This window comes from Leuciscus leuciscus (genome assembly GCF_965113295.1).
Source record: "Leuciscus leuciscus genome assembly, chromosome: 1".
NCBI lineage: Eukaryota > Metazoa > Chordata > Actinopteri > Cypriniformes > Leuciscidae > Leuciscus > Leuciscus leuciscus.
In genome coordinates this window covers 74,415,358-74,440,054 of record NC_138725.1, presented here as the reverse complement: position 1 = coordinate 74,440,054, position 24,697 = coordinate 74,415,358, and the positions used below count along the sequence as shown (strand labels likewise).

The window sequence follows — 24,697 nt, the reverse complement described above, 5'->3', positions numbered from 1 at the left end:
GGTCATGTACCAGTTTAGCTCAACCGATTACCAAGCAATGCTTCATTGTGTTCAGTCTGTGGTGTAAAAAGGTCGCATTAGCAATTTAAGAAAAAAACACTTCAGCAAATATAGTCATAATTTTTGGTTTGACTGTATATTCAAAATAGTGTGTCAATGTGTGAATGTTTTTTGGGTAAGGCGAGTGTAAGGAAAAGTTTGTCTTCCGCCTCTTTACATGGAGAGGTGAATTATGCATCGATTCACTCACTCACTCACTCACTCACAGGCGGATCTGTTTCACAGTGTCCGCCGGTTCATTAGACTCTCACTGTCTCTGATCGTCCCCAGACTGAGTGCGTTATGATGGAGAACCGGTCCTGTGCGTGTGTCCTGGACTGTCGTCGGCCGAGCCACAGCGACGTCCCCCCCCCTTTCAGACACCGAGCCAACGGGGCGGTGGGCGCCCTGTGCAACAGTCCCAACTGCGTGCTGGAGGGCCCGGATCAGGCCCGGAGCGGGGCCGGAGCGGGACCGGATCAGAGCCGGAGCGGGGCCGGAGCGGGACCGGATCAGAGCCGGAGCGGGGCCGGAAAGGTGCTGGTCACAGGAGGAGCCGGGTACTTCGGGTTCAGGCTGGGCCGGACTCTAGCCGGACAAGGCGCCACGGTCCTAATGCTGGATCTCCTCAAGCCGCCCTGGGATATCCCAGATGGAGCCGTCTTCCAGCAGGTACGGGGAAACTGGAGACACTGGGTTGTGGAGGGGCTGTTGGGTAACAGAAGCAGGTGCAGCGCTCAAGCCTCCGGTTTCAGCACGCGCTTTCATGACTCGGATGTCTCGGAGAAACCGCTGGGCTACGGGAAGAGCCGTGAAAGTGAATCTGAAACTGCCATGTTAATGTTTCAGCAGGTTTTGCTCATGTTTTTAATTTTTGATTGTGGGTTCTCAACTGGAGGGTCTGTTCTTATAGTGGGGGAAAAAGCAATGATCAATATAACTGATAATAATATTGTCATAGTTAGGATTTAAAAGTAAAGAGGGAGGAGAAAAAATGTCCAAATCCTTGATGTCAAAGGTTGTGCTAAAGACAAAGAAGTTAGACCGATGTGCGTGTCCTCGTCCTTGAAAATCATGAACAAATCTGTGCAAAAAGTGCCGATTATTCCTGCCAACCAAAAATGTGTTTTTGTACAGTGAAATATTGTCTCAAATATTGAAATCATTTAATTTCAAATTGAATTTTTTTGTATTCAGTCCATGTCCCATTGATCATTTTGGGAACATTGTGGTTTTACATGGTAAAATGAATAGCTTTTTTACATGGTAATAACAACTTTCATGTTGGATTTGAAGGATATTTTTGTAACCAGTGGTTTTATTACTGCGTTGATGTCCAATGTAAACCTGGGCCCTGAAGCAGTCGAGAACCAGTATGTTAGTGAAGAAATTTACATGATAGATGATGATGATGCAAAATTTTTTTAAAAAAATAGTATGTTACACCCCTGATAGCAAGGTGACATTGCTACAATGTTGAGTTTTAATTCATGCAAACCATCATTTGGGTTGAGATTGACGTTTCAATGTTTAAAGTATGTTGGATCATTATTGAAATGTTGATGAAAGCCGACAGCACTCATGAGACTGAACCATCGTCACTTTGTAATGTTAATTCAATGCGATTAGTGTTGACGCATCATCAGACTTAACATTGTTTCACACGTTGCTTGCTAGATGTTTCCATCAATCTAGAAATATTGTCTAAAAGTGATCGAAAGGTTTTAGGCAAACTGTTGTGGTTCAGTGAGGTCAAATCAACTTATCTGGAACGCAAGTCAAGAATAATGTGAATATTCATTCCCAGTTTGGTTGTTCTAGAGACTATAGTTTCTTATAGTAAGTGTTATGGATTGAACAAAAATTTAACAATGGGAGAGAAGACTGTAATGAATGATTTTCTTTTGTCCATCACTGTGATTGAATAGGCATTATGATTCAGTACATCTGTGTGTGTCTTACTTCCAGATTGATATCCGGGATTACGATGCCCTGTATAAGATCTGTGCGGGAGTGGACGTTATATTCCACACCGCTTCCTACGGGATGTCAGGTCCTGAACAGGTCAGTGTGTGTAACATGCATCTAATGAGAGCTCGGTCTGTACCAGAATCCACTAAAACTCTGAGACTGATGCATGGAAATATTTCTTGAGTCCTTATTTTGCATTGAATTACAGTATATTAATATTTACATGTAGAACATTTGGTAACACTTTAGTTTAGGGTTCAATTCTTGCTATTAACTATATGCTTATTATCATGCATATTACTAGGATATTGGCTGTTTATTAGTACTTATAAAGCACATATTAATGCCTTATTCTGCATGATCATCTTCTACATTCCTTAATCTGAACCAATACCTGAACTTAACAACTACCTTACTAACTATTAATAAGCAGTAATAAGGAGTTTATTGAGGCAAAAGCCATAGATAATATAGTTAAAAGTGAGAATTGGAACCGAACGAGTGTGACCGAACATTTTAATGTGCATAAAACATGCCATATCACATCATTCTTTTTTTATATTCTTTTATAGGATGGATTGTAATAGCTTTAAAGTGAAAAAAGTGTAAGCTGACATGTTGTTTGCCATAATATCTTTACTATTTATCATTTTCTACCTTCCCCAGTGTATGCGATCGAAATCGAAAACATATTTTCTATCAGTTTTACATTTGTGAACAAGTTATTTTTATAACATAGAGTCACAGTTCTCAACACTGCTGTCATTATCATCATGCCAAGCACTTTAATCCATCAGCATTTTATCATTTAGTTATGATAGAAAAGACAAATGACAAAAAAAGTGACAATTTAAAGATCAGAAGTCATTCATTTTAAAATGTTGAGTGTCAATTGTGTGGATCCATAACATGTAAGCACTATCTTAACATAAAAAGAAAAAAAGTAAAGAAAAAAGAAGTTTGTTAATTGTAAAATCACAACGCATAGTTGTTATAAGCCATAATTAGATATATTATGATGTGATAAATGCTTTAAGTTTCATTTTTCAATTTATCATAAATATTATTGTTTCATTATAATATCTGAGTGTTTAGGGAGTGAACTGATGTCATAACGTACTGAAGTGAAATACGCTGGTCATGTATTTTCTTGTTCTGCAGCTGAAGAGAAAGCAGATTGAATCAGTCAATGTTGGCGGCACGAACAATGTCATAAACGGTGAACTTTCAACATTTGTATCATTTGGTACTGTAACTATTAGGCCTGTTATTCAGATAAATGTTTCTCACTAGAGCTTGTATTCTAATGGTATTAGAAATAATTCCCATTGAGTTCATTTCAGATTACATATTCAAAGGCTAAATAGAGTTGTACATTTATTGAGCTGTCCATGTAGGCTTTATACTGAATGTGCACTAGATTTTAAGATCTTTTAAGATACCTTCTTTTGACCAGATTCACAGGCAACATCACATGTAGGGAGGCAATATTTGAAGGATTTGCGACAAGTTTCGCTAAAGAAATATGTAAAGGATTAGTTAACTTCAGAATTAGAAATTTCGGATAATTTGCTCACCCCCACATCATCCAAGATATTCATGTATTTCTTTCTTCAGTCTAAAATAAATTAAGGTTTTTGAGGGAAACATTCCAGGATTTTTCTCCATATAGTGACTTCAATGGGATCCAATGTGTTGAAGGTCCAAATATCAGTTTCAGTGCAGCTTCAAAGTCTCGACACGATCCCAGCCGAGGAATAAGAGTCTTATCTAGACAAACCATCGGCCATTTTCTAAAAACATTTACTTACTTTTTAACCACAAATGCTTGTCTCTCACTAGCTCTGTGATGCGCCACGCATTACGCAATCACGTTGAATGGTCACGCCTGTTCCGGTTCAAAAATGTAGGGAAGGGCGAAAAACTCCATCTCGTTTTCTCCTCAAACTTCAAAATTATCCAACATCGTTGTTTTAACTTTTATTTATTTAAAAAAAAAAAATTGTAAAGGGTGTTTGTTGGTACTTCCACCTTCTGTGACGCGAGACCTTTCAAGACGAGCATTTGTGGTTAAAAAGTATATAAATGTAAAAAAAAATTTTAGAAAATGAATGATGGTTTGGCTAGATAAGACCCTTATTCCTCTGATGGGATTGTGTCGAGCCTTTGAAGCTGCACTGAAACTGCAATTTGGACCTTCAAACTGTTGGACCCCATTGAAGTCCACTATATGGAGAAAAATCCTGAAATTAATTTATTTTCGACTGAAGAAAGAAAGACATGAACATCATTGGATGACGTGGAGGTGAGTAAATTATCAGGAAATTTTCATTCTGAAGTGAACTAATCCTTTAACACTGAATAAGAAGTTTGATGTCATTTAAAGTCTGCTATAAGTGTGTGGTTCTGGTTGGTGTGTTGTAGTCTGTACGGAGCGGGGCATCCCGAGACTCGTCTACACCAGCACAGTGAATGTGGCGTTTGCTGGCAGACCCATCGAGGATGGAGATGAAGACTCTGTTCCCTGCGTGCCGCTGGACATGGTGAGATGCTCACTGACTGTGCTCTGATTTATGTTGCATTCAGACCGTTTCTGAAGTACACATGTTGGTACTTTGAGACTTGTTTTTTGAACACCAGCCCTGTTCTAAAGCCGGCCCGGCTCCAGCTTTGAGCTGCAAGGAGCAGGTTTTGAAAGGCTCCTGATTGGGTGAACAGGCTTCTGATTGGTTGGGCCAGGCTCCTGATTGTGTGGTAAAGCTCCTGATTGGGTGGCTAGGCTTCTGATTGGGTGGCCAGGCTTCTGATTGGGTGGCTAGGCTCCTGATTTGGTGACCAGGCTTCTGATTGGGTGGTCAAGCTTCTGATTGGGGGGCCAGGCTTCTGATTGGGGGGCCAGGCTTCTGGCTCCTGATTTGGTGACCAGGCTTCTGATTGGGTGGGTCAAGCTACTGATTGGGTGGCCAGGCTCCTGATTGGGTGGCAAGGCTCCTGATTGGGTGGCTAGGCTCCTGATTGGGGGCCAGGCTCCTGATTGAGTGTCCAGGCTTCTGATTGGTTGGGTCAAGCTTCTGATTGGGTGGTCAAGCTCCTGATTGGGTGGGTCAAACTTCTGATTGGGTGGCCAGGCTCCTGATCGCAAACAAACAGGGCAACCGCGTTCATCATTACGTTGTGCGTCAAGTTCAAGGGTTAGTCTTTCGCCGTAAAATCGATGCGTACGGCTGTCGGCAAACACTGATCCCCATAATGGTGATGTGAAACGAAACATTCCATAAAACATTAACATCTAAACTTATGTTTATTCTCAATAAGAACTTATGACAGAAATAAAGTCAAACTGGTTAGTAATAAGTGCAATAATGTGTAATGGCTGGAAGTCAGTTGTTTTTCTTGTGTTTCTCTTTTTTTCTGTTCTTGTTGTTTCTCTTTCCTTCGCTGATTCTGCTTATTAAGTCAAGTCAAGTCAAGTTTATTTGTATAGCGCTTTTCACAATACAGATTGTATCAAAGCAGCTTCACAGTATTAAATTTAAATAATACAACAAAGTTTGTTTCAAGAGGAATTTATTGATTGATAAAATTAAATTAAATATCCCCAAAATATCACCAACTGAGCAAGCCAAAGGCAACAGTGGCAAGGAACCGAAAAACTCCATCAAGTGACCTAATGGTGTCCTAAAACTCCATCAGGTGACCTAATGGAGAAAAAAAAACCTTGGGAGAACCCAGGCTCAGTCGGGGGCCAGTTCTCCTCTGGCATTTATGAGCTAGAGGCCGGATTGTAGTTTGAACTGTGGGATTATATGAATGCCTGGCTGAAGAGATGCGACTTTAATCTAGTTTTAAACTGGGAGAGCGAGTCTGAGCAACGAACAGTATCAGGAAGACTATTCCAGAGTTTTGGAGCCAAATGTGAAAATGCTCTCCCTCCTTTGGTGGTTCTGGATATCCTAGGTATGACCAAAAGCCTTGAATTTAGTGATCTTAAAGAGCGCGATGGATTATAGGGCGATAGAAGATCCGTTAAATAGACTGGAGCTAAGCCGTTTAGGGTTTTATAAGTCAGTAGCAATACCTTGTAATTAATACGGAACTTTATAGGTAACCAATGCAGTGATGATAAAATCGGTGTTATATGATCATATTTTCTTGATCTCGTAAGAACTCTAGCGGCGGCATTTTGGACTAACTGTAGCTTGTTTATTGAGGATGCAGGACAACCAGCTAATAAGGCATTACAGTAATCCAGTCTCGAGGTCATGAATGCATGAACTAACTTTTCTGCATCAGAAACTGATAGCATATTACGTAGCTTAGCAATGTTTCTAAGGTGGAAAAAGGCTGTTTTTGTAACATATGAAATATGATTTTCAAAAGACAGGTTGCAATCGAGTATAACACCCAGGTCTTTTACTGTAGAGGATAAAGTAACAGGACATCCTATGATGTTAAAGTTGTATTGTGCGAGGTTTTGTGGGCGGTTTTTTAAACCGATAAGTATTACCTCTGTCTTGTCTGGATTTAATAAAAGAAAATTACGCGTCATCCAATCTTTTATATCTTTAACACACTCTGTCAATTTGGAAAATTTAGCGTTTTCATCCGGCCTTGATGAAATATATATTTGAGTGTCATCAGCATAACAATGGAAACTAATTCCATGTTTCCTTATAATATTTCCAAGTGGCATCATATATATTGAAAATAACAGAGGGCCTAATACAGATCCCTGCGGCACTCCATAGTTTACTGGAGTTATGATCGATTTTTCTCCATTTAAATAGACAAAATGGTAGCGGTCAGATAGGTATGATTTGAACCAGCTTAGTGCTTGTCCTTGAACACCAGTATAATTTTGTAGTCGATCTAAGAGTATTGTGTGATCTATAGTATCGAACGCAGCACTAAGATCAAGTAAAACTAGTATTGAGATACAGCCTTGGTCAGAAGCTAAAAGTAAATCATTTGTGATTTTAACGAGCGCAGTTTCAGTGCTATGATGCGGTCTGAATCCAGACTGAAACTTTTCATAGATATCATTTTGTTGCAAGAAAGAGCCCAGTTGAGCGGACACCACTTTTTCTAATATTTTAGACATAAATGGAAGATTTGAAATGGGTCTATAATTTGCTAGATTATTATGATCTAATTAAATTAACATCAGGTGTCGTCACTGATGGCCAATCATCACTTAATTAATCACTTAATTATGGGGTATTTGATTATGGGATAAGCACTTAACTGCTTAAATGTTCATTTTAACACCCTATAGTTGGACACATATTTACACTGAGGGGTGTTAATTTAACACGGGAGATTTTGCTGTGCTTGAACGCAAATGCCAATCAGATGTTTAATTTAGTTCGAATTCTTTTCACCACTTAAAACGTTGGAGTTGTCGACTCAAGGACGTAGCTCATGTCTACACCGGTGATTTGCGGAACATCACAAAAAAGAAAAAAAAGCCAACAACCCATTATAATCAGTGATGCTATCTACTGTACACTGGATGTACTGATCTGTTACGTTACTGATCACTGTGATCACAGGCATGAGAAGTGGATGACTTTCACTAGGGATTAGTGTGTCATGGTGAAGCTCGACTCGTGCTCTTCTCCTGTGTGCTCCGGTTCACCGTCCAGAAGAACAGTAGACTGAAGTTAAGGAAGGTTAATGGAATCAAATTAGTCCATCCGACACCTCACTCAAGTGAGGTGCTACACAAGTCACCCGCTTTTGTCTGCCCAAACGTCATACATGAATACATAACATCTGATGAATCATACAACGGTACAGCTTACACACTCGGATTTCACTGGCGCTCATTTTCGGGCTGAGGTTGACTAATGTGTGATGACTTTCACTAATGGCTGAAACAAGCTATCTATTAACATTATGTTCATCATAATTTTTATCATGCCTGGGCTACAAATTATGACCATATTAATAGCTTTTATATAGTATATTGTGGTTTATAATATGTTGTGGTCAAATATTAAAAAAAAAGAATTCAAATTTATCAAATTAATTGAACACTTTTTTAGTCTGAGCATTTTTATTTGAGAATTGACACCCTATTTAATTTGAGGACTACTATCCCATGACTAAGTCATTGTACAGTTTACAAATGATCATCAAGTCTTGTCATTTATTTAAATGTGATTTTTTTTTTTTGTTCTCTCTTCAAGCACATAGACCATTACTCCAGGACTAAAGCTATCGCCGAACACATGGTGCTCGCGGCCAATGGAAGACCAACAAAAGGTACGGAAATGGAAACTTGTTGATCTCTGAAGTCAATCCTGTTATTGGGCTCAATAGCAATAAGCGCAAGTGGTGTCATGTACCCCGATCATATTGTGTGTGTGTGTGTGTGTGTCTACTTCTGATGAGGTACTGAGGTAACAGCTGCTATGGTAATGACCACCGCCTGCAACCCAACCCAACCAGACCTGTTGACACTGTTTTAAAATTAGACCTAGGCTTAACAATAAAGCCAAGCACGAGGGAAGCTTATTCTGTGTGTGTGTGTGTGTGTGTGTTGGCTCTGCACTAATAATTGCACACCTCCTTACAAAACCCAAAGGGAGAAACAACTTTTTCAGGAGCATTTCTATTTCAAGCATGCAGATCAGCATCAGATTTCTTTGATATCATGAGTAAAAGCATAAAAGTAATAGAAATGATATATTGGCCAGTGCGGCTGTTGTGAAATTTGGTTAAAATTACTGCTGAATGTACTGACAAGCATTCATGGCAAACTAAAATATACTTAAATGTAATTTCTACTGAAACATTTTATGAATTTAAACGAATTACAATTATTTGTAAGGATGAAGTTGCGATTTATCCATCCATCCATCTATGCACCCAAAACCCTTAAATGGTCTTTATGTGGACCAATAGTTAATAAAATGATGTAATTTTCAAGTACAGTTTTGCTTAAATACTTTTAAAGTACACTACAAGTGCACATTAAACACATTAAGCACACTTCTTTTTCACAAGGAAAGGAATGGTACTTGTAATCATTTAGTACCATAGTAAATATCAAAGTACCATAGTATTGCCATCATTAGTGGTACAACCACAGAAGTCTTTTGTTAATGTTATATATCTCTCTAGCGGCACATGATGGCAGTATTGACAACGTAAAAAAAAATCTCATATTGATTTGGTTAAATAATAAAATCTTGTTTAGATAATATTTAGGCATCTTTTAATTTATTTGTGAATATGAAAAAAATAGGTCATGGTTAAACTGCTTATAATACTGAGGTATTCCTGTGATAGGTGGTGGTCTTCTACAGACGTGTGTCCTACGCCCCTCTGGTATCTACGGTCCTGAAGAGAGAAGACATTTGCACAGGGTGATGGTGAGACCCCTCTCTCTCTCTCACACACACACACACACACACACCCACACCCAGACAGTTGTACAGGCTCAGCTGTGCCAGAGTTGCCCAGAGCTGTACAATATTAATGAAGTCTGTGAGAAGCTCCTGTTACAGCATGTGCTTGTGCTGTATCTACTGTACATACAGACACATCTGTCTGTGCTTCCTCATGTAATCTCTTGTATTCTACTCACCCTCAGTTTTAAAGGTGGGGTAAGCTATATTTAAAAAACGCTGTTGGACATATGGAATCAAACCAAACTTCTTCATTGCTCCGCCTCCTAAACTCATCCTCCAATCCTATCTGCCCTGCTCCGAGTCGGCCTCGAACCCCAATCTCGTTTTTGCTTGGAGGATATCGGGGCCTTTAGAGGGTGCTGTTAGCTCTGTGAAGATTTGTTGAATGCAGAAACATGGTTTTATGATTCTCTTCTCAGGTGAATGTGGAGAGGAGGTTGTTCAGCTTCTGTTTTGGAGACCCTAATGCCAAGATGAACTGGGTGCATGTGGATAATTTGGTGACGGCTCATGTTTTAGCAGCAGAAGCACTCACTGCGGAGAAAGCCTTTGTGGCGGTATGTGTGGCATGATATTTTTAATGCAATCATTAGTATTGAACCTAGATTATGCATAATGTATTTGTTTGTTTGTGTAATTTGTTTTTTTTAGAGTGGACAGGCCTACTTTATCAATGATGGGGAGTCTGTCAATGTCTTCGAATGGTTGACACCTCTGGTATGTAGCAATCAATCCAAGTACAGTCAAACCTAAATGTATTCAGACAGCTTCAACATTTCTCACATTATCACAATTTATTCGCTATTGTTTAGAAAATGATAATAAAATATGACTAGAACTCAGAGTTATATAATCAGTTGATATTTCACTGGTTTTGTCCGTCCTTCTGTTAGACTGTTAGACAGATGAATTATGTTGAATATCTGTCAGCTGTTAAATTTAACTACACAATTAGATAATACCAGTTTAGCTCAAACAATTACCAAGCAATGCTTCATTTAGTTCAGTCTGTGTGTAAAAAGGTCGCATTAGCAATTAAAGAAAAAACACTTCAGCAAAACATGGTTAGTACCTGAATAGTGTTTGTGTCGCACAACAAGGGAGAATTTCAAAATATAGTCTTTTAATAAATCCACAGGAGACAGGCAAATCCACACACTAACACAAGTTACACATAGACGAGCTCAGACAAAGGACTGAAAGACACAGGGAGTATTTATACTAGAACTAATGAGATAAGTGATAAACAGGGCACAGGTGAGTGACATTGCTAATAAGACAGACTGGGGAAAACTAGGTCACAGGGACTGAACCAAAAACACACAAGACAGAGGCCACATTTACACATAGCCGGATATTTAGGGAAACAAATATTTCCCCCCCTCCGTTTTCAATAATAACATCGTGCACACAACATGGTTTTCAAGTTGTAATTTACATCAACCCGCATAAATACACCGTCGAGCGCCATCATAACTATGCCAAACCTATGGGCGGCAGTGCAGGGAGAAGGATAAAGCCATGCAAGCCAATCATTTATTCATTTATTCATTCATTTGGCTGACGCTTTTTTTATCCAAAGCGACTTACAATTGCTATATATGTCAGAGGTCGCACGCCTCTGGAGCAACTAGGGGTTAAGTGTCTTGCTCAGGGACACATTGGTGTCTCACAGTGGATTCGAACCCGGGTCTCTCACACCAAAGGCATGTGTCTTATCCACTGCGCCACCACCACCCCTATCAGAATCGACAACAACGAATAACACGAGCGACTTCCTAGGGCGCTCACATGACATTAAGCATTTTCTGGCGCATAATGTGACGTTTGAGAACCTAAAACCCCGTTTTTGACACGGCAATCTCCACTTTGGCCGGAGTTTTTTAGAAATATTAGTTTTCTGTGATAAAAACGGGGGTTTCGTGTAAATGAGAGGCCGGACCACAGGGAAATATCTGCGTCTTCCCTTCGTGTAAACGGGGCCAGAGCATACATGTAACAGTTTGGTCCCAAATTTGTATATTTTTTACTGTTAGTCACTGTATGAAGAATTTTTGGGTATAATATGTCACAGTTTACTTTATTTTGCTCTCCTCACTCACATAAAATGAACTATAGTGTCCTGCACACACTAGTAAAAAAAAATAATATTCAAAAATTACATCTGGTGTCTGAATAATTTCTGGTTTGACTGTTAATTTAATTAACCCGTATATATTTGAAAGATTTCTTTGTGTATTACAATACTATACCTTTATCTATTTCCAGTTTGAAAGACTGGGTTACGGTCGGCCGCTGATTCACCTTCCTGTGTCTCTGGTCTACTCAGCAGGTGTGACATTAAAATTAAAATTATTATTATCATTTTTTAATAAACTGTTGTTCAAATGCAACTATAAATCGTATTCTTTTTTTTTTTATCCTATTTTTGTGCCTTGAGCTTGAATTGAGAAATTTAGTGGTTAAATGAACTTTCTTGTCTTCTCCAGCAATTCTGATGGAGCGACTGCATGTGACTCTGAGGCCTATCCTGGAAATCCCATTGCTTCTGACCAGAAACGAGGTAAAACGAGTCATTACATTATGCAGTTTGCTCTGATCACTTTTTCCTACTATAGTTGTTTTGATGCCACCTTGAGAGCAGTGTGACACTGCATTCTCCCTCCGCTATTATAGGTAATTAAACCCCATTAACAAACAGACAAACACACTCAGAGGAGCTGTAATCTATGTAACCATAGTAAGATAAACCAATGATAATATGCATACTGAATATCAAAGAAAATTATATCAAGATAAAGTTTCATAATTTAGACTATATAGCTTTCATTTACTGGCAGATGTACACTCACCGGCCACTTTATTAGGTACACCTAACACCTAACATTAACTGCTCGTTAATGCAAATATCGAATTAGCCAATTACATGCAGCAACTCAGGGGCTGTTTTCATCACATCATTTTCAACTAAAAACGAAAAACGTTTATGCGTTTTGGCCGTTCGTTTACACGGCAACAGCGCTTTGGGTGCCTGAAAAACCGCACTTTTGAAAACGGTCTCCATGTAAACAACAATAATGCAAATCTCTGAAGGCGATGACGTCACGCACATGCGTATTACGTGTTCAGTCTAAAGTGTTTCATCGCCATCTAATGGCCTGGCAGCAGAATACAGCGTTTTTAGTAGTTTCCGCAGATCCGTGTGAATGGGGATCGTTTTGACATGTACACGGAAAACGTAAAAAAGGAAATAATTCTGAGTTTTAAGTATATCATTGTCATGTAAACGTACCTTCAATGCATTTAGGTATGCTGATATGGTCAAGACAATCTGCTAATGTTCAAACTGAGCATCAGAATGGGGGGAAAGGGTGCTTTAAGTGACTTTGAGCGTGGCATGGTTGTTGGTGCCAGACGGGCTGGACTCACAGTAGAAGACTGAAAAAAAAAACATTACCTGGTCTGATGAGTCTCTATTTTTGCTGCAACATTCAGATTGGAGGGTCAGAATTTGGTGTAAACAGTGTGAAAGTGTAATACTCGGATTTGCGAGTCTCAATGAATCCGTGCTTACCGAGTATTATGCGTGGGTTCTTGGCTATTTTCTGTATCTGTCGTAGTCACTTGATAGAGGAGTCAGACCAAGACTTCTGTGCTCAGAACTCAGTGTTTATTTCAACATTTCTCTTAACTATGACTCTACATCGTTCCAACCGATTACATCGTCCATTTCTCCATCCATATCATCTCTCTTCTTCCTCTTTTTCAACTCCTCCCCTTTTCGCGTGTTTCTTACGCTCGCGATATCTCGCGTACCATCTAACTTTATTTAAACCTTCCCATTTCCATTCTTACAAAAGCATGGATCAGTAATGCCTTCTATCAGCAGTTCAGGCTGCTGGTGGTGTAATGGTGTGAGGGATATTTTCTTGGCACACTTTGGGTCTCTTAGTATCAGTTGATCATTGTTTAAACACCACAGCCTTCCTGAGTATTGTTGCTGATCATGTTTATCCCTTTATGACCAGTGCATCATCTTCTGATGGCCCTTACAGCAGGATAACACACACGTCACAAATCTCAATCTCATCTCAGGCTGGTTTCTGGATCATGACAGTGAGTCACTAAACTCCAACGGCTCTCAGTCCAGTAGGGCAGCTCTGGGAAGTGGAGGAACAGGAGATTCACATCATGGATGAGCAGCTGATAAATCTGCAGCAACTGTGTGAAGATTTCATGACAATATGGAGCAAAGTCTCTGAGGAATGTTTCCAGCAGCTGTTGAACCTGTGCCATGAGGAATTAAGGCAGTTTCTGAAGGCAAAACAGGGTCCGACCCGCTAGCAGGGTGTACCTAATAAAGTGGCCGGTGTGTGTGTGTGTGTGTGTGTGTGTGTGTGTGTGTGTGTGTGTGTGTGAGTGTGAGTAAGTGATAAACTGAAGGTTCAGGCGCCATGGCAACAACTCTAGCCAAAGTGTGACATCTTAGGTTTCCATCAGCATATACTTCCTTTAACTCTCCTTAACATGCACAGCAGATCCGGCACTCCTGCACTCCACGTAATGAAGTTCAACTCGATAATCAATCAACTCTATAATCCTTCTACTCTATAATTACAGCAGCTCCAGTACTCAACATAATGAACTTCAACTCTATAATCCTTCAACTCTATTGTCCTTCAGATCTGTTATCCTTCAAATCTATTATCCTTCAACTCTATAATCATCAACTCTATAATCACAGCAGATCCAGCACTCCTGCACTCAACATAATGAACTTCAGCTCTAAAATCCTTCAACTCTATTACCCTTCAACTCTATAATCACAGCAGCTCCAGTCCTCCTGCACTCAAAATAATGAACTTCAACTCTATAATCCTTCAACTCTATAATCACAGCAGCTCCAGTCCTTCTGTACTCAACGTAATGAACTTCAACTCTATAATCCTTCAATTATATTACCCTTCAACTCTATAATCACAGCAGCACAAGTCCTCCTGCACTCAACGTATAATGAACTTCAACTCTATAATCCATCAACTCTAATCACAGCAGCTCCAGTCCTCCTGTACTCAACGTAATGAACTTCAACTCTATAATCACAGCAGCTCCAGTCCTCCTGCACTCAACGTAATGAACTTCAACTCTATAATCCATCAACTCTATAATCCATCAACTCTATAATCACAGCAGCTCCAGTCCTCCTGCACTCAACGTAATGAACTTCAACTCTATAATCCATCAACTCTATAATCCTTCAACTCTATTATCACAGCAGCTCCAGTCCTCCTGCACTCAACGTAATGAACTTCAACTCTATAATCCATCAACTCTATAATCCTTCAACCCTATAATCACAGCAGCTCCAGTCCTCCTGCACTCAACGTAATGAACTTCAACTCTATAATCCTTCTACTCTATAATCACAGCAGCTCCAGTCCTCCTGCACTCAAAATAATAAACTTTAACTCTATAATCCTTCTACTCTATAATCACAGCAGCTCCAGTCCTCCTGCACTCAAAATAATAAACTTTAACTCTATAATCCTTCTACTCTATAATCACAGCAGCTCCAGTCCTCCTGCACTCAAAATAATAAACTTTAACTCTATAATCCTTCTACTCTATAATCACAGCAGCTCCAGTCCTCCTGCACTCAAAATAATGAACTTCAACTCTATAATCCTTCAACTCTATAATCACAGCAGCTCCAGTCCTTCTGTACTCAACGTAATGAACTTCAACTCTATAATCCTTCAATTATATTACCCTTCAACTCTATAATCACAGCAGCACAAGTCCTCCTGCACTCAACGTATAATGAACTTCAACTCTATAATCCATCAACTCTAATCACAGCAGCTCCAGTCCTCCTGTACTCAACGTAATGAACTTCAACTCTATAATCACAGCAGCTCCAGTCCTCCTGCACTCAACGTAATGAACTTCAACTCTATAATCCATCAACTCTATAATCCATCAACTCTATAATCACAGCAGCTCCAGTCCTCCTGCACTCAACGTAATGAACTTCAACTCTATAATCCATCAACTCTATAATCCTTCAACTCTATTATCACAGCAGCTCCAGTCCTCCTGCACTCAACGTAATGAACTTCAACTCTATAATCCATCAACTCTATAATCCTTCAACCCTATAATCACAGCAGCTCCAGTCCTCCTGCACTCAACGTAATGAACTTCAACTCTATAATCCTTCTACTCTATAATCACAGCAGCTCCAGTCCTCCTGCACTCAAAATAATAAACTTTAACTCTATAATCCTTCTACTCTATAATCACAGCAGCTCCAGTCCTCCTGCACTCAAAATAATAAACTTTAACTCTATAATCCTTCTACTCTATAATCACAGCAGCTCCAGTCCTCCTGCACTCAAAATAATAAACTTTAACTCTATAATCCTTCTACTCTATAATCACAGCAGCTCCAGTCCTCCTGCACTCAACATAATGAACTTCACGTCTGTAAGATCCATCAGATCTCATTCATCACACCAGCAGGCATCTGTAACCATGAAGTCTGCATGTGCTGTTTAAGTGTCACAGTGGATTCTGGGATGGTAGTAAATCGTGATGAGCCAGTTGGCCTGAAGTCTGAGGAAGAACGGGTTGCTTTAGGTGTGGACTGGTGCTGAGACATGCATTAGTCATGAGAAACACAAGCCACGGCCTGACGGGTGATTCTGCTCAGGTGGAGGCAGGTTTGATGATTGCTTTGTGAATAAAACATGAGGCACCAGCTCCTTGCTGGAGCTTTAGGTTTGAGATGGACAGGTGAAGGAAAGGCACACACACACACACGCACAAGAACCAGGAAACGAGTATGTCAATCACATGATAGCGACCTTCATCCCAGTTTCTGAGACAAATCTTACTCTATATATTATTTACAGTGGTATCAAAACTACTGAGACACATCTGGACACTTATGAATATGAATGGATTTATTATTTTATGGTTTGGAACTAAAGAAGCCTCTGTTCGGTTTGATATTTTGTTACATTCGTAGTGTGGCTTATGTGTCCAAATACTTTTTGTGGCCAGCATACTCTATTTATATTAGTTGAATGTGTCATATATTACGGTTTATAAGGTTTGTTTGTAAGTGTACACTGCCCTCTGTCCACTAGATGGCACTAGTCTGTTTCATAGCATGATCTGATCACACAGTCCACCTCTAAATTATCCAAATGTGGGATTTTACGTTCTGAGCTGAAAGTTTAAAGATATGATATCAGAACAAAATGTCAGATCTACTGTCTACTAGCAGCTATTCCTGGGTTAATACCAAGTTATCTATTAAACTGATCTGACTAACTAGTGTGAACAACAGTGTCCTGTAATGAAATATTATAGAAGTAGTAATTTGTGGAAATTATTTCTATGCATTCCCAGGTCTCTTATAATATGCTTTGACTCAATTAAATTAAAGTTAATTTGAATAGCACTTTTCACAATAATGTTTCAAAGCAACTTTACATCCTTGATTACAATTTTAAGGATCATATTTGAAAGATTCACATGTCGATACAAAGTTGCCTTCATCTGAAAACTGAACAGTGTTTCAAGAGTGCTGACACTGAGACGTTTCACTGTTCAGTGTGTTTATACACTCACCAGCCACTGAAGATACATCTTTTGCCTTCAGAAACTGCCTTAATTCCTCATGGCACAGATTCAACAGCTGCTGGAAACATTCCTCAGAGACTTTGCTCCATATTGTCATGAAATCTTCACACAGTTGCTGCAGATTTATCAGCTGCTCATCCATGATGTGAATCTCCTGTTCCTCCACTTCCCAGAGCTGCCCTACTGGACTGAGATCTGGAGTTTAGTGACTCACTGTCATGAACGAGAAACCAGTTTGAGATGATTTGAGCTTTGTGACGTGTGTGTTATCCTGCTGTAAGGGCCATCAGAAGATGATGATTATTTTCTCTTTTTCGGACCATTCTCTCTAAACCCTAGAGATAGTTGTGCGTGAAAACCTCAGTAGATCATCAGTTTCTGAAATACTCAGACCAGCCCATCTGGCAACAACAACCAAGACACATTTAAAGTCACTTAAATCACATTTCTTCCCCATTCTGATGCTCAGTTTGAACTTCAGCAGATCTTATTGATCATGTCTAAATGCATTGAATTGCTGCATGTGATTGGCTGATTAGATATTTGCATTAACAAGCATTTGAACAGGTGTACCTAATAAAGTGGCCGGTGAGTGTAAATAATTCAGCTTTGCATCACGGGAATAAATTACAATTTAAAATATGTTCACATAGAAAACAATTATTTTAAATTGTAATAAGAGTATATATACTGAATATAAGAAACTTTTAGAATCTTACTTTCACACTTTGGGGGAAAAAAAATATTGTAAGAGTTTTGTTTTAGTGTGAAGAAAAAGTCAGGTGTGTAAATAAGAACAAGCTATGTTTAGAGGACACTTACCTGCTTTTTCATCTGTTGGCACTACTGGGGAAACTAACATCAGATTAATAAGCATTCATTAGCTTTTTTGATTGATTGAAGTTTATTTCGAGAAAAAAAAAGAAAAAAAATATATACACTGAACAAAATTATAAACAAAACACTTTTGTTTTTGCTCCCATTTTTCATGAGTTGAACTCAAAGATCTAAGACTTTTTCTCTCAAATATTGTTCACAAATCTGTCTAAATCTGTGTTAGTGTGCACTTCTCTTTTGCCGAGATAATCCATCCAGTACACAGGTGTGGCATATCAAGATGCTGATTAGATATAGCTTATCGCACAGGTGTGCCTTAGGCTGGCCACAATAAAAGGCCACTCTAAAATGTGCAGTTTTACTGTATTGGGGGGGTCCGGGGGCGGTCCGAAAACTAACCATATAATAACACAATATACATAGAAAAAAAATAGAACACTTTATCTCCCATATATATATATTTACATATCTATACATATACATTACAAATAATAACTATACACATACACATATAAACACACATGTGACCCTGGATCACAAAATCAGTCACAACTCAAAATTCTCGATTTTTCTTTTATGGCAAAAATCATGAGGATATTAAGTAAAGATCATGTTCCATGAAGATATTTTGTAAATTTCCTACCGTAAATAGATAAAACATTTAGTTTTGTGAGTGAATGCAGCACAATCGCGAACATAGATGGACAACTTTAAAGGCGTTTTTCTCAATGTTTCAATTTTGCTGCATCCTCAGATTCCAGATTTTCAAATATTTGTATCTCGGCCAAATATCGTCCTATCCTAACAAACCATGCATCAATGGAACGCTTATGTTTTCAGCATGTATACCTCCCAATTTAAAAAAATTGACCAATGTGACTGTTTTTTTTTTTGTTTTTTTTTTGGTCACATCCAGGGTCACATATGTATGTATACCTAAATACACATACACACATATATACAAATTACAATTATGATACACATATTCACACACATTATTTACACATATAATACCTGCTCGAGAGTATGAGCTTTATAAGGTGCCCACACACACTCTTCAGACGGCTCCTGGTCTAGACAGCAGTGTGTGTTGGGTCAGGGGAACCGGCTCTGGCTCTCGGCCCACTGCAGATTTTCCGTGTCGATACCCAATCTGAAGGCTGGTAAGGGGAGAGAGACCGCGGGGGCATTTCGTGGTGCCAGGAGAGCGCACGGGTACACACACACTCAATGTAAAAGTAATGCCAGGTAAAAGGAGGTCATTAAAGCCATTAGTAAATGTGAAGCCCTCAGAATCTGATCTGTGAAGTCAAATCCAGAGCCCATCTCTCAGCGGCGTGTCCCGCTTCAGGACAATCTGACTGTGACACCTCTTAATCTACCTAAACTCTCATCATGCTTTAAACCAGTCCACCAATGAGAAAAGCAGTCCCACCAACTCAAATAAAAAACTTTTTTACAGAATAACGATTACCACAAACAAACAAAAAACAGACACAAACAAACTTTTTTAATACTAAATACTATTTACAATTTTGCAAGAATATACTTAAGTGTGAACTGAATGTAACATAATTGCGTATTATTTACTATTACATTTTTTTTTCTTGTTTAAATTCATATTAAATGTAATTAGTTGAATTTAAGCGTTTTTTTGACTAACTTACGTAGGACTTAAGTACATCTTTATATGTAATTTCATAATTATTTCTATTGTCTTTGAAATTTGGTTAAAGTTACTGCAAAGCATTTTTGATAAACTAAAATATATTTTAATGTCATTTTCTTTTTATTGAAACGTGTGTCATGTATGTGCACTGTAAAAAATTATATGATCAATTAGTCATGACAATGTTTTTACATTACTTTAACTCAACTTTCAACTTGAACTTTTTCTATAAGTTATACAAGATTCAACTCATTTAAATATAATTCCAGTCAGTTTAATGTAATTTAAGTTCAAATTACTTAAACATCCAAGTTGATTGTATTTTTATGGTCTATTTAAATATATTTTGTATGTAATTTCACTGTAAAAATGATTGTTGGTTTAACTTAAAAAAGTAAATTAGCTGGTTGCCTTAGAATGTTACATTCATTGAAATAATTTTTTTTAGTTAATACAATGAATGAGATTGGTTTAATAAATAGAAACTCAAAATATAATGTTATCTGATCCACATTTGTAATAATGAAGTTGTAATTTACACCATTTTAAATATAATATATCAAATAACACTAGTTTAAATTAAAATAATGTACTTTACATGTGCTTTAGTACTTTAGTCAATACATCAAAATAAGTGTACTTCTTTAAAGCATGACAAAAGATTATTGAAACAATCATTTAAAATGTATACTGTATAAGTAAAACGTTTAATATTTTTACAAAAACACTTTTTAAAAGTTTACTTATGTGTGTTAAGTCATGAAACAGTTCACAATACTCTTTTAAGTGACCTTTTTTTCCCATTATATTATCTGCAAGTACAGTGTTAATATGTATATATAAATATGTATATATATATATATATATATATATATATATATATATATACATAAGAGTATATTTATGTTATATACTCTATATATATATTACAGTATATATATGTTTAAGATTTTAAGTTACTACACCACAAGTGCACATTAATACAATGAAGTGCACTTGTTTTTACCGAAGCATGTGTCTCTGAGGTGTCCAGTAGGTGACAGCATGTGACCTGTGTGTCTGATCTGGGGCCTGTACCATGAGGCCGGTTTAGGTGGATAGCCAGCTATGTTTCAGTTTAGTTTGTGCCAACTCTGGGTTTTAGGCACCATGAAAGTGGTTTGGCTTTTAGCAGTGTTCATCGCCATAGTAACTTACGCTCCACGGCTAACCTGGTCAGGGTCAGGTGATGTTCCAGGTAAGAGGTTGCAAACCGAACCGAGCAAAGGATAAAGCCACTCCACCTGTTTCTACTCTAAATTAAAGATCACTGCATAGCAAATGATTTTTAAAGACAAATTCGTCTGGCTTTTAGCAACACTTATTTAGAATAATAATTTTGTATGATTTAGATATTATTTATGCAATTATTAATCGATCACATGTACAATTTTAGTTTATCAATTATTTTTACGCACAGTTTAAATATATAAAGCCAGGTAATATAAATACGCTTTAGAATCAACAGATGAAGCTATAAAATGACTACATGTGAGCTTAAATGTTCAATTCTCTCAATACCTGTATCAACTGTATAAACTAACTTCACAACTTTAACTTGCACTGATATAGCAAGACTTTTTCGTTTAGTTGTGCTCTTTCATAGACAGCTGTTTTCTTCTTGCTGTGTAAATTTGTTCACATTCTTAATATTTCTTTTAATCTGGTAATATTCTGCAGAAGAGAGAAGTGAATCGCGCTGCTTCTCTCGTGAGAAATGAATCGCAGTTCCACTATTTCTCAGCATGTGATTGGCTGTTCGCTACTGATGTCACACCTAAACTCCTAAACTCAGGATCAAAGCCTGAGTTGACAGAGAAATTGTATAATCAGCATCATGATACCAACAAAGCCTCGTTGGATTGGTTTGGTTTTGTCAACTCTAAAGTTTGTTCAACTACCATCATGGTACAGGCCCCAGATCAGTCTGCTGTTAGCATGTTGACCTCTCCTGACCTCTCATGACCTCTGCATCCCTCTCAGGTCAGAAGCATTGCTGTCAGTCACACCTTTAAAATCGAGAAGGCCCAGCGAGAACTGGGCTTCTTTCCTGAGAAGTTCAGCCTGACTGACTCGGTGGACCAGTACCTGCGGAGCCGACCGGGACGTCCAGCCGCCTCGTTCCCCAACACATGGTTCCTGTTCCTGCTGCTCCTGATCGGACTCTTCTCACTCCTGATCTGCTGGGAATAATGCTCACTCCTTAGAGAAACGAACTAGGGCTGGGCGATGTAGAGAATTGAAAATTACACTGTAAAAAAAATCTGTTAAATTTACGGTAAAAAAAAAAAACTGGCTGTGGTTGTCAGAAATTTACCGTACGGTAATACGGTAGCAACATTTTAGGATTTACATACTTAAGTTAAATTTACAGTAAAAAAAAAAAAAAACTTATTTCATTATCTGATATAATGCTAATTTACCAATCTGTTGAAATACTAGTTAATCAGTTTAGTCACCAAGAAATCAGAATTGACAATCTTTGTTTTGTTTTTTAATGGAATATCGCTTGTTTAAATTCATGTTTCCTCATAATCTTTAATCAAAATAACTTCCCCTCCCTTTTGCAGCGCCATCTCTTCTCTTCACTCTCACATGAGATCCACCAATAGTAAACCACAACCATCCAACCATCCAATCAAATCCTCACGGACCAAATCAAGCCCCGCCCTACATTTGTTCTTGTTTTTGTTTTTTATTAACAAAAAAAGACGAGTTTGTTACAAATAGTCTACATTTGTTCTTGTTCCAGAAGCCGTTTCACTCAGATTTACGTCAGAGGGAAGAAAAGACTAGCGCAACTTTAGTTTTATTTTCAAATTTGCGCCATTACTGTAAAAAAAACAGATGCATAATTACTTCTTTTTATTACTGCAAATTGTTATATTGGTGCATATAAGTTTAACTTATGAAATATAATTTAAAAACAGTGTTGAAAACATGCACTGATTATTTTTAAACTAAATGTTAACTTACTTAGTTAGATATTAAAACTATAATTATTAGTTAAAATTAACTATAAGTTAAATATTTTGAATCTAATAGACTACTACACTGGCTGCTTGCTTCAGATTATGTCGAGATTTCTATTGTCAAATGTCTGAAGAATATTGATTATTATTTATTTATTTATTTTTAGCTATATTGCTCAGCCCTAATTTGAACCTGCAACTTTTTTTTTTAGCTCAGATCAGATCCGATCAGATTTTTAACCACAATCCTACATCACTTTAGAAACAAATATCACTGTGTTGTTGTAATTGGATATGATCTATATTTATACATTTGAGGGGTGTGATTCAGGGTTTGAGTAAAATTGAGATATAACCTGCAGAGCAGCTTGGGAACTATATCACTCTTTGACTGTGACTAGGAGAAACAAATTGTGAGTAAGTGTTTTAAAATGATGCTAAGTTAGTATTTAGACAATAATTAATGTATTTATTGTTTTTTTAAATATAATATTATTAAGTCTGCAGCCTATTCTCATTATTTTGGAATAGGCAAGAAAGTCTTGTTGTGATCTTGGCAGGCAGCAATTTTTTTATTGTGATGTTGAAACGTTATATCACTGAGTTTATTTGACACCTAATGGATACGAGCATTTGCTTATGGTCTTCCAGAGAATGAAGTGTATTAATAGTTGCACTTCCTAAATGTAGTAAACAAAATGAATGTGGGGTTTTTTTTCAGCATATACACTATGTCTTTATATACATTCATAATCACACTTCAGAACATTCACAGTATATTTTGTTCAGATGACCCAGGATAAAGGCGTTTTGTCTCTACCTCAGCAAAGAAGTTCAAATAAGGTTAATAAACACATTTTTGAAAGTAAAGTTTGAAAGAAATATACTTACTAAGACAGACAGAACAATGCTAGGTAGACAGACACATACACACACACTGACCCATGATTCTTCTGTCATGTCACAACGATGTTTAAAGATCTTCGTTTCTAGTATGACTCAATGAACCCCATTATGAACTGTTGTGGTGTGTGAATGGGAATTTAACATTTTTGCATTTTAGGCATTTATAAGCAATAAATGTATGCCATGCGTGGCATTCATGAATGCCAATGAAATGTTTTATATTCTGAAGCTGTGCTTGTAATGGTGAGTGTAGACTTATATAATCTTTTGATTTTGCTTTGTATATTTACTGGACAGTTCCACAGATGTTGTCTTTAGGACTTTGCACGTTGTTTTTCCATATGTTGTACGTCATGTAAACTACAACTGTGACATTAGACAAGTGTTCGGCTTTTTTTTTTTAAGAATAAACTGTGCTGTGAATCTTCTTGCTATTAAAATATTGCATTATCTTATGATATCTAGAGGTTAACAGAAAAAGAAAAGCATCTTATTAATATTCCAAAATAGACCACAAGTGGGCGCCACAAGTTACAAAAATAACACGTTTAAGCCCTTATTTGGCTTTACATGCGAGAATTTATGTTCTAATGAAAAAATATTTCTACAAAAAGACATTAAAGCTACACTGTGTAATTTTTTAAGTTGATTCTTAGCAAAAAACTATTTGTTCTTTCAAAATGATATGTGCTCATTAATTTGTAATTACTTCTACCAACTAATCAAGTATTCTCGTATAAGCGTAGAATCTGCCATTTATAATACATACGAGAGAGTCGCTCGAATGGCGGCAGCCATGTTGCGCCTCCATCTTGAAAATACATTCGCCAAAGAGGGACATACCTGGAAATTCAAGCTTCGCGTGTAGCTTTTCGTGTTTTTACACTCAGTGGCACCGTGACGAATGCGAGGGGGAGATTACTCGCGACTTGCGGCAGATTTGAAATAATACGACCACCGTAGGAGTTAAAACTCCCTCGGAATGGGAGGGGCTAAGTAATATCAGAGCCCGTCTACGGAGAGCCTGGCCACTCCCTATTAAGGCTACGTTTACACGTGGCCGGTTATTTTCATAAACGGACATTTCACCCTCTCCGTTTTCAGAAAAGTGTTCGTTTACACAAACCCGTGTATATGCCGACAAGAGCATGCCAAACCTGTAGGTGGCAGTGTAACGAGAAGCTCAAGCCCATGTT

The 24,697-nt window shown here is 37.9% G+C and overlaps 1 protein-coding gene across 1 annotated transcript; it reads left to right on the top strand.

The window, feature by feature from the left end:
- Positions 1 to 345: 345 nt before the first annotated feature.
- On the top strand, positions 346 to 24,036 carry sdr42e2 (short chain dehydrogenase/reductase family 42E, member 2; the record flags this gene model as incomplete). The annotated part of the gene is made up of 11 exons (XM_082140068.1): positions 346 to 711; positions 2,008 to 2,103; positions 3,172 to 3,229; positions 4,435 to 4,553; positions 8,202 to 8,277; positions 9,307 to 9,389; positions 9,848 to 9,985; positions 10,080 to 10,145; positions 11,697 to 11,760; positions 11,918 to 11,991; positions 21,607 to 24,036. The coding sequence occupies 11 exons, from the start codon at positions 346 to 348 to the stop codon at positions 21,814 to 21,816; spliced, it is 1,350 nt and encodes a 449-aa protein (XP_081996194.1). The 3' UTR covers positions 21,817 to 24,036.
- Between the last annotated feature and the right edge of the window lie 661 nt (positions 24,037 to 24,697).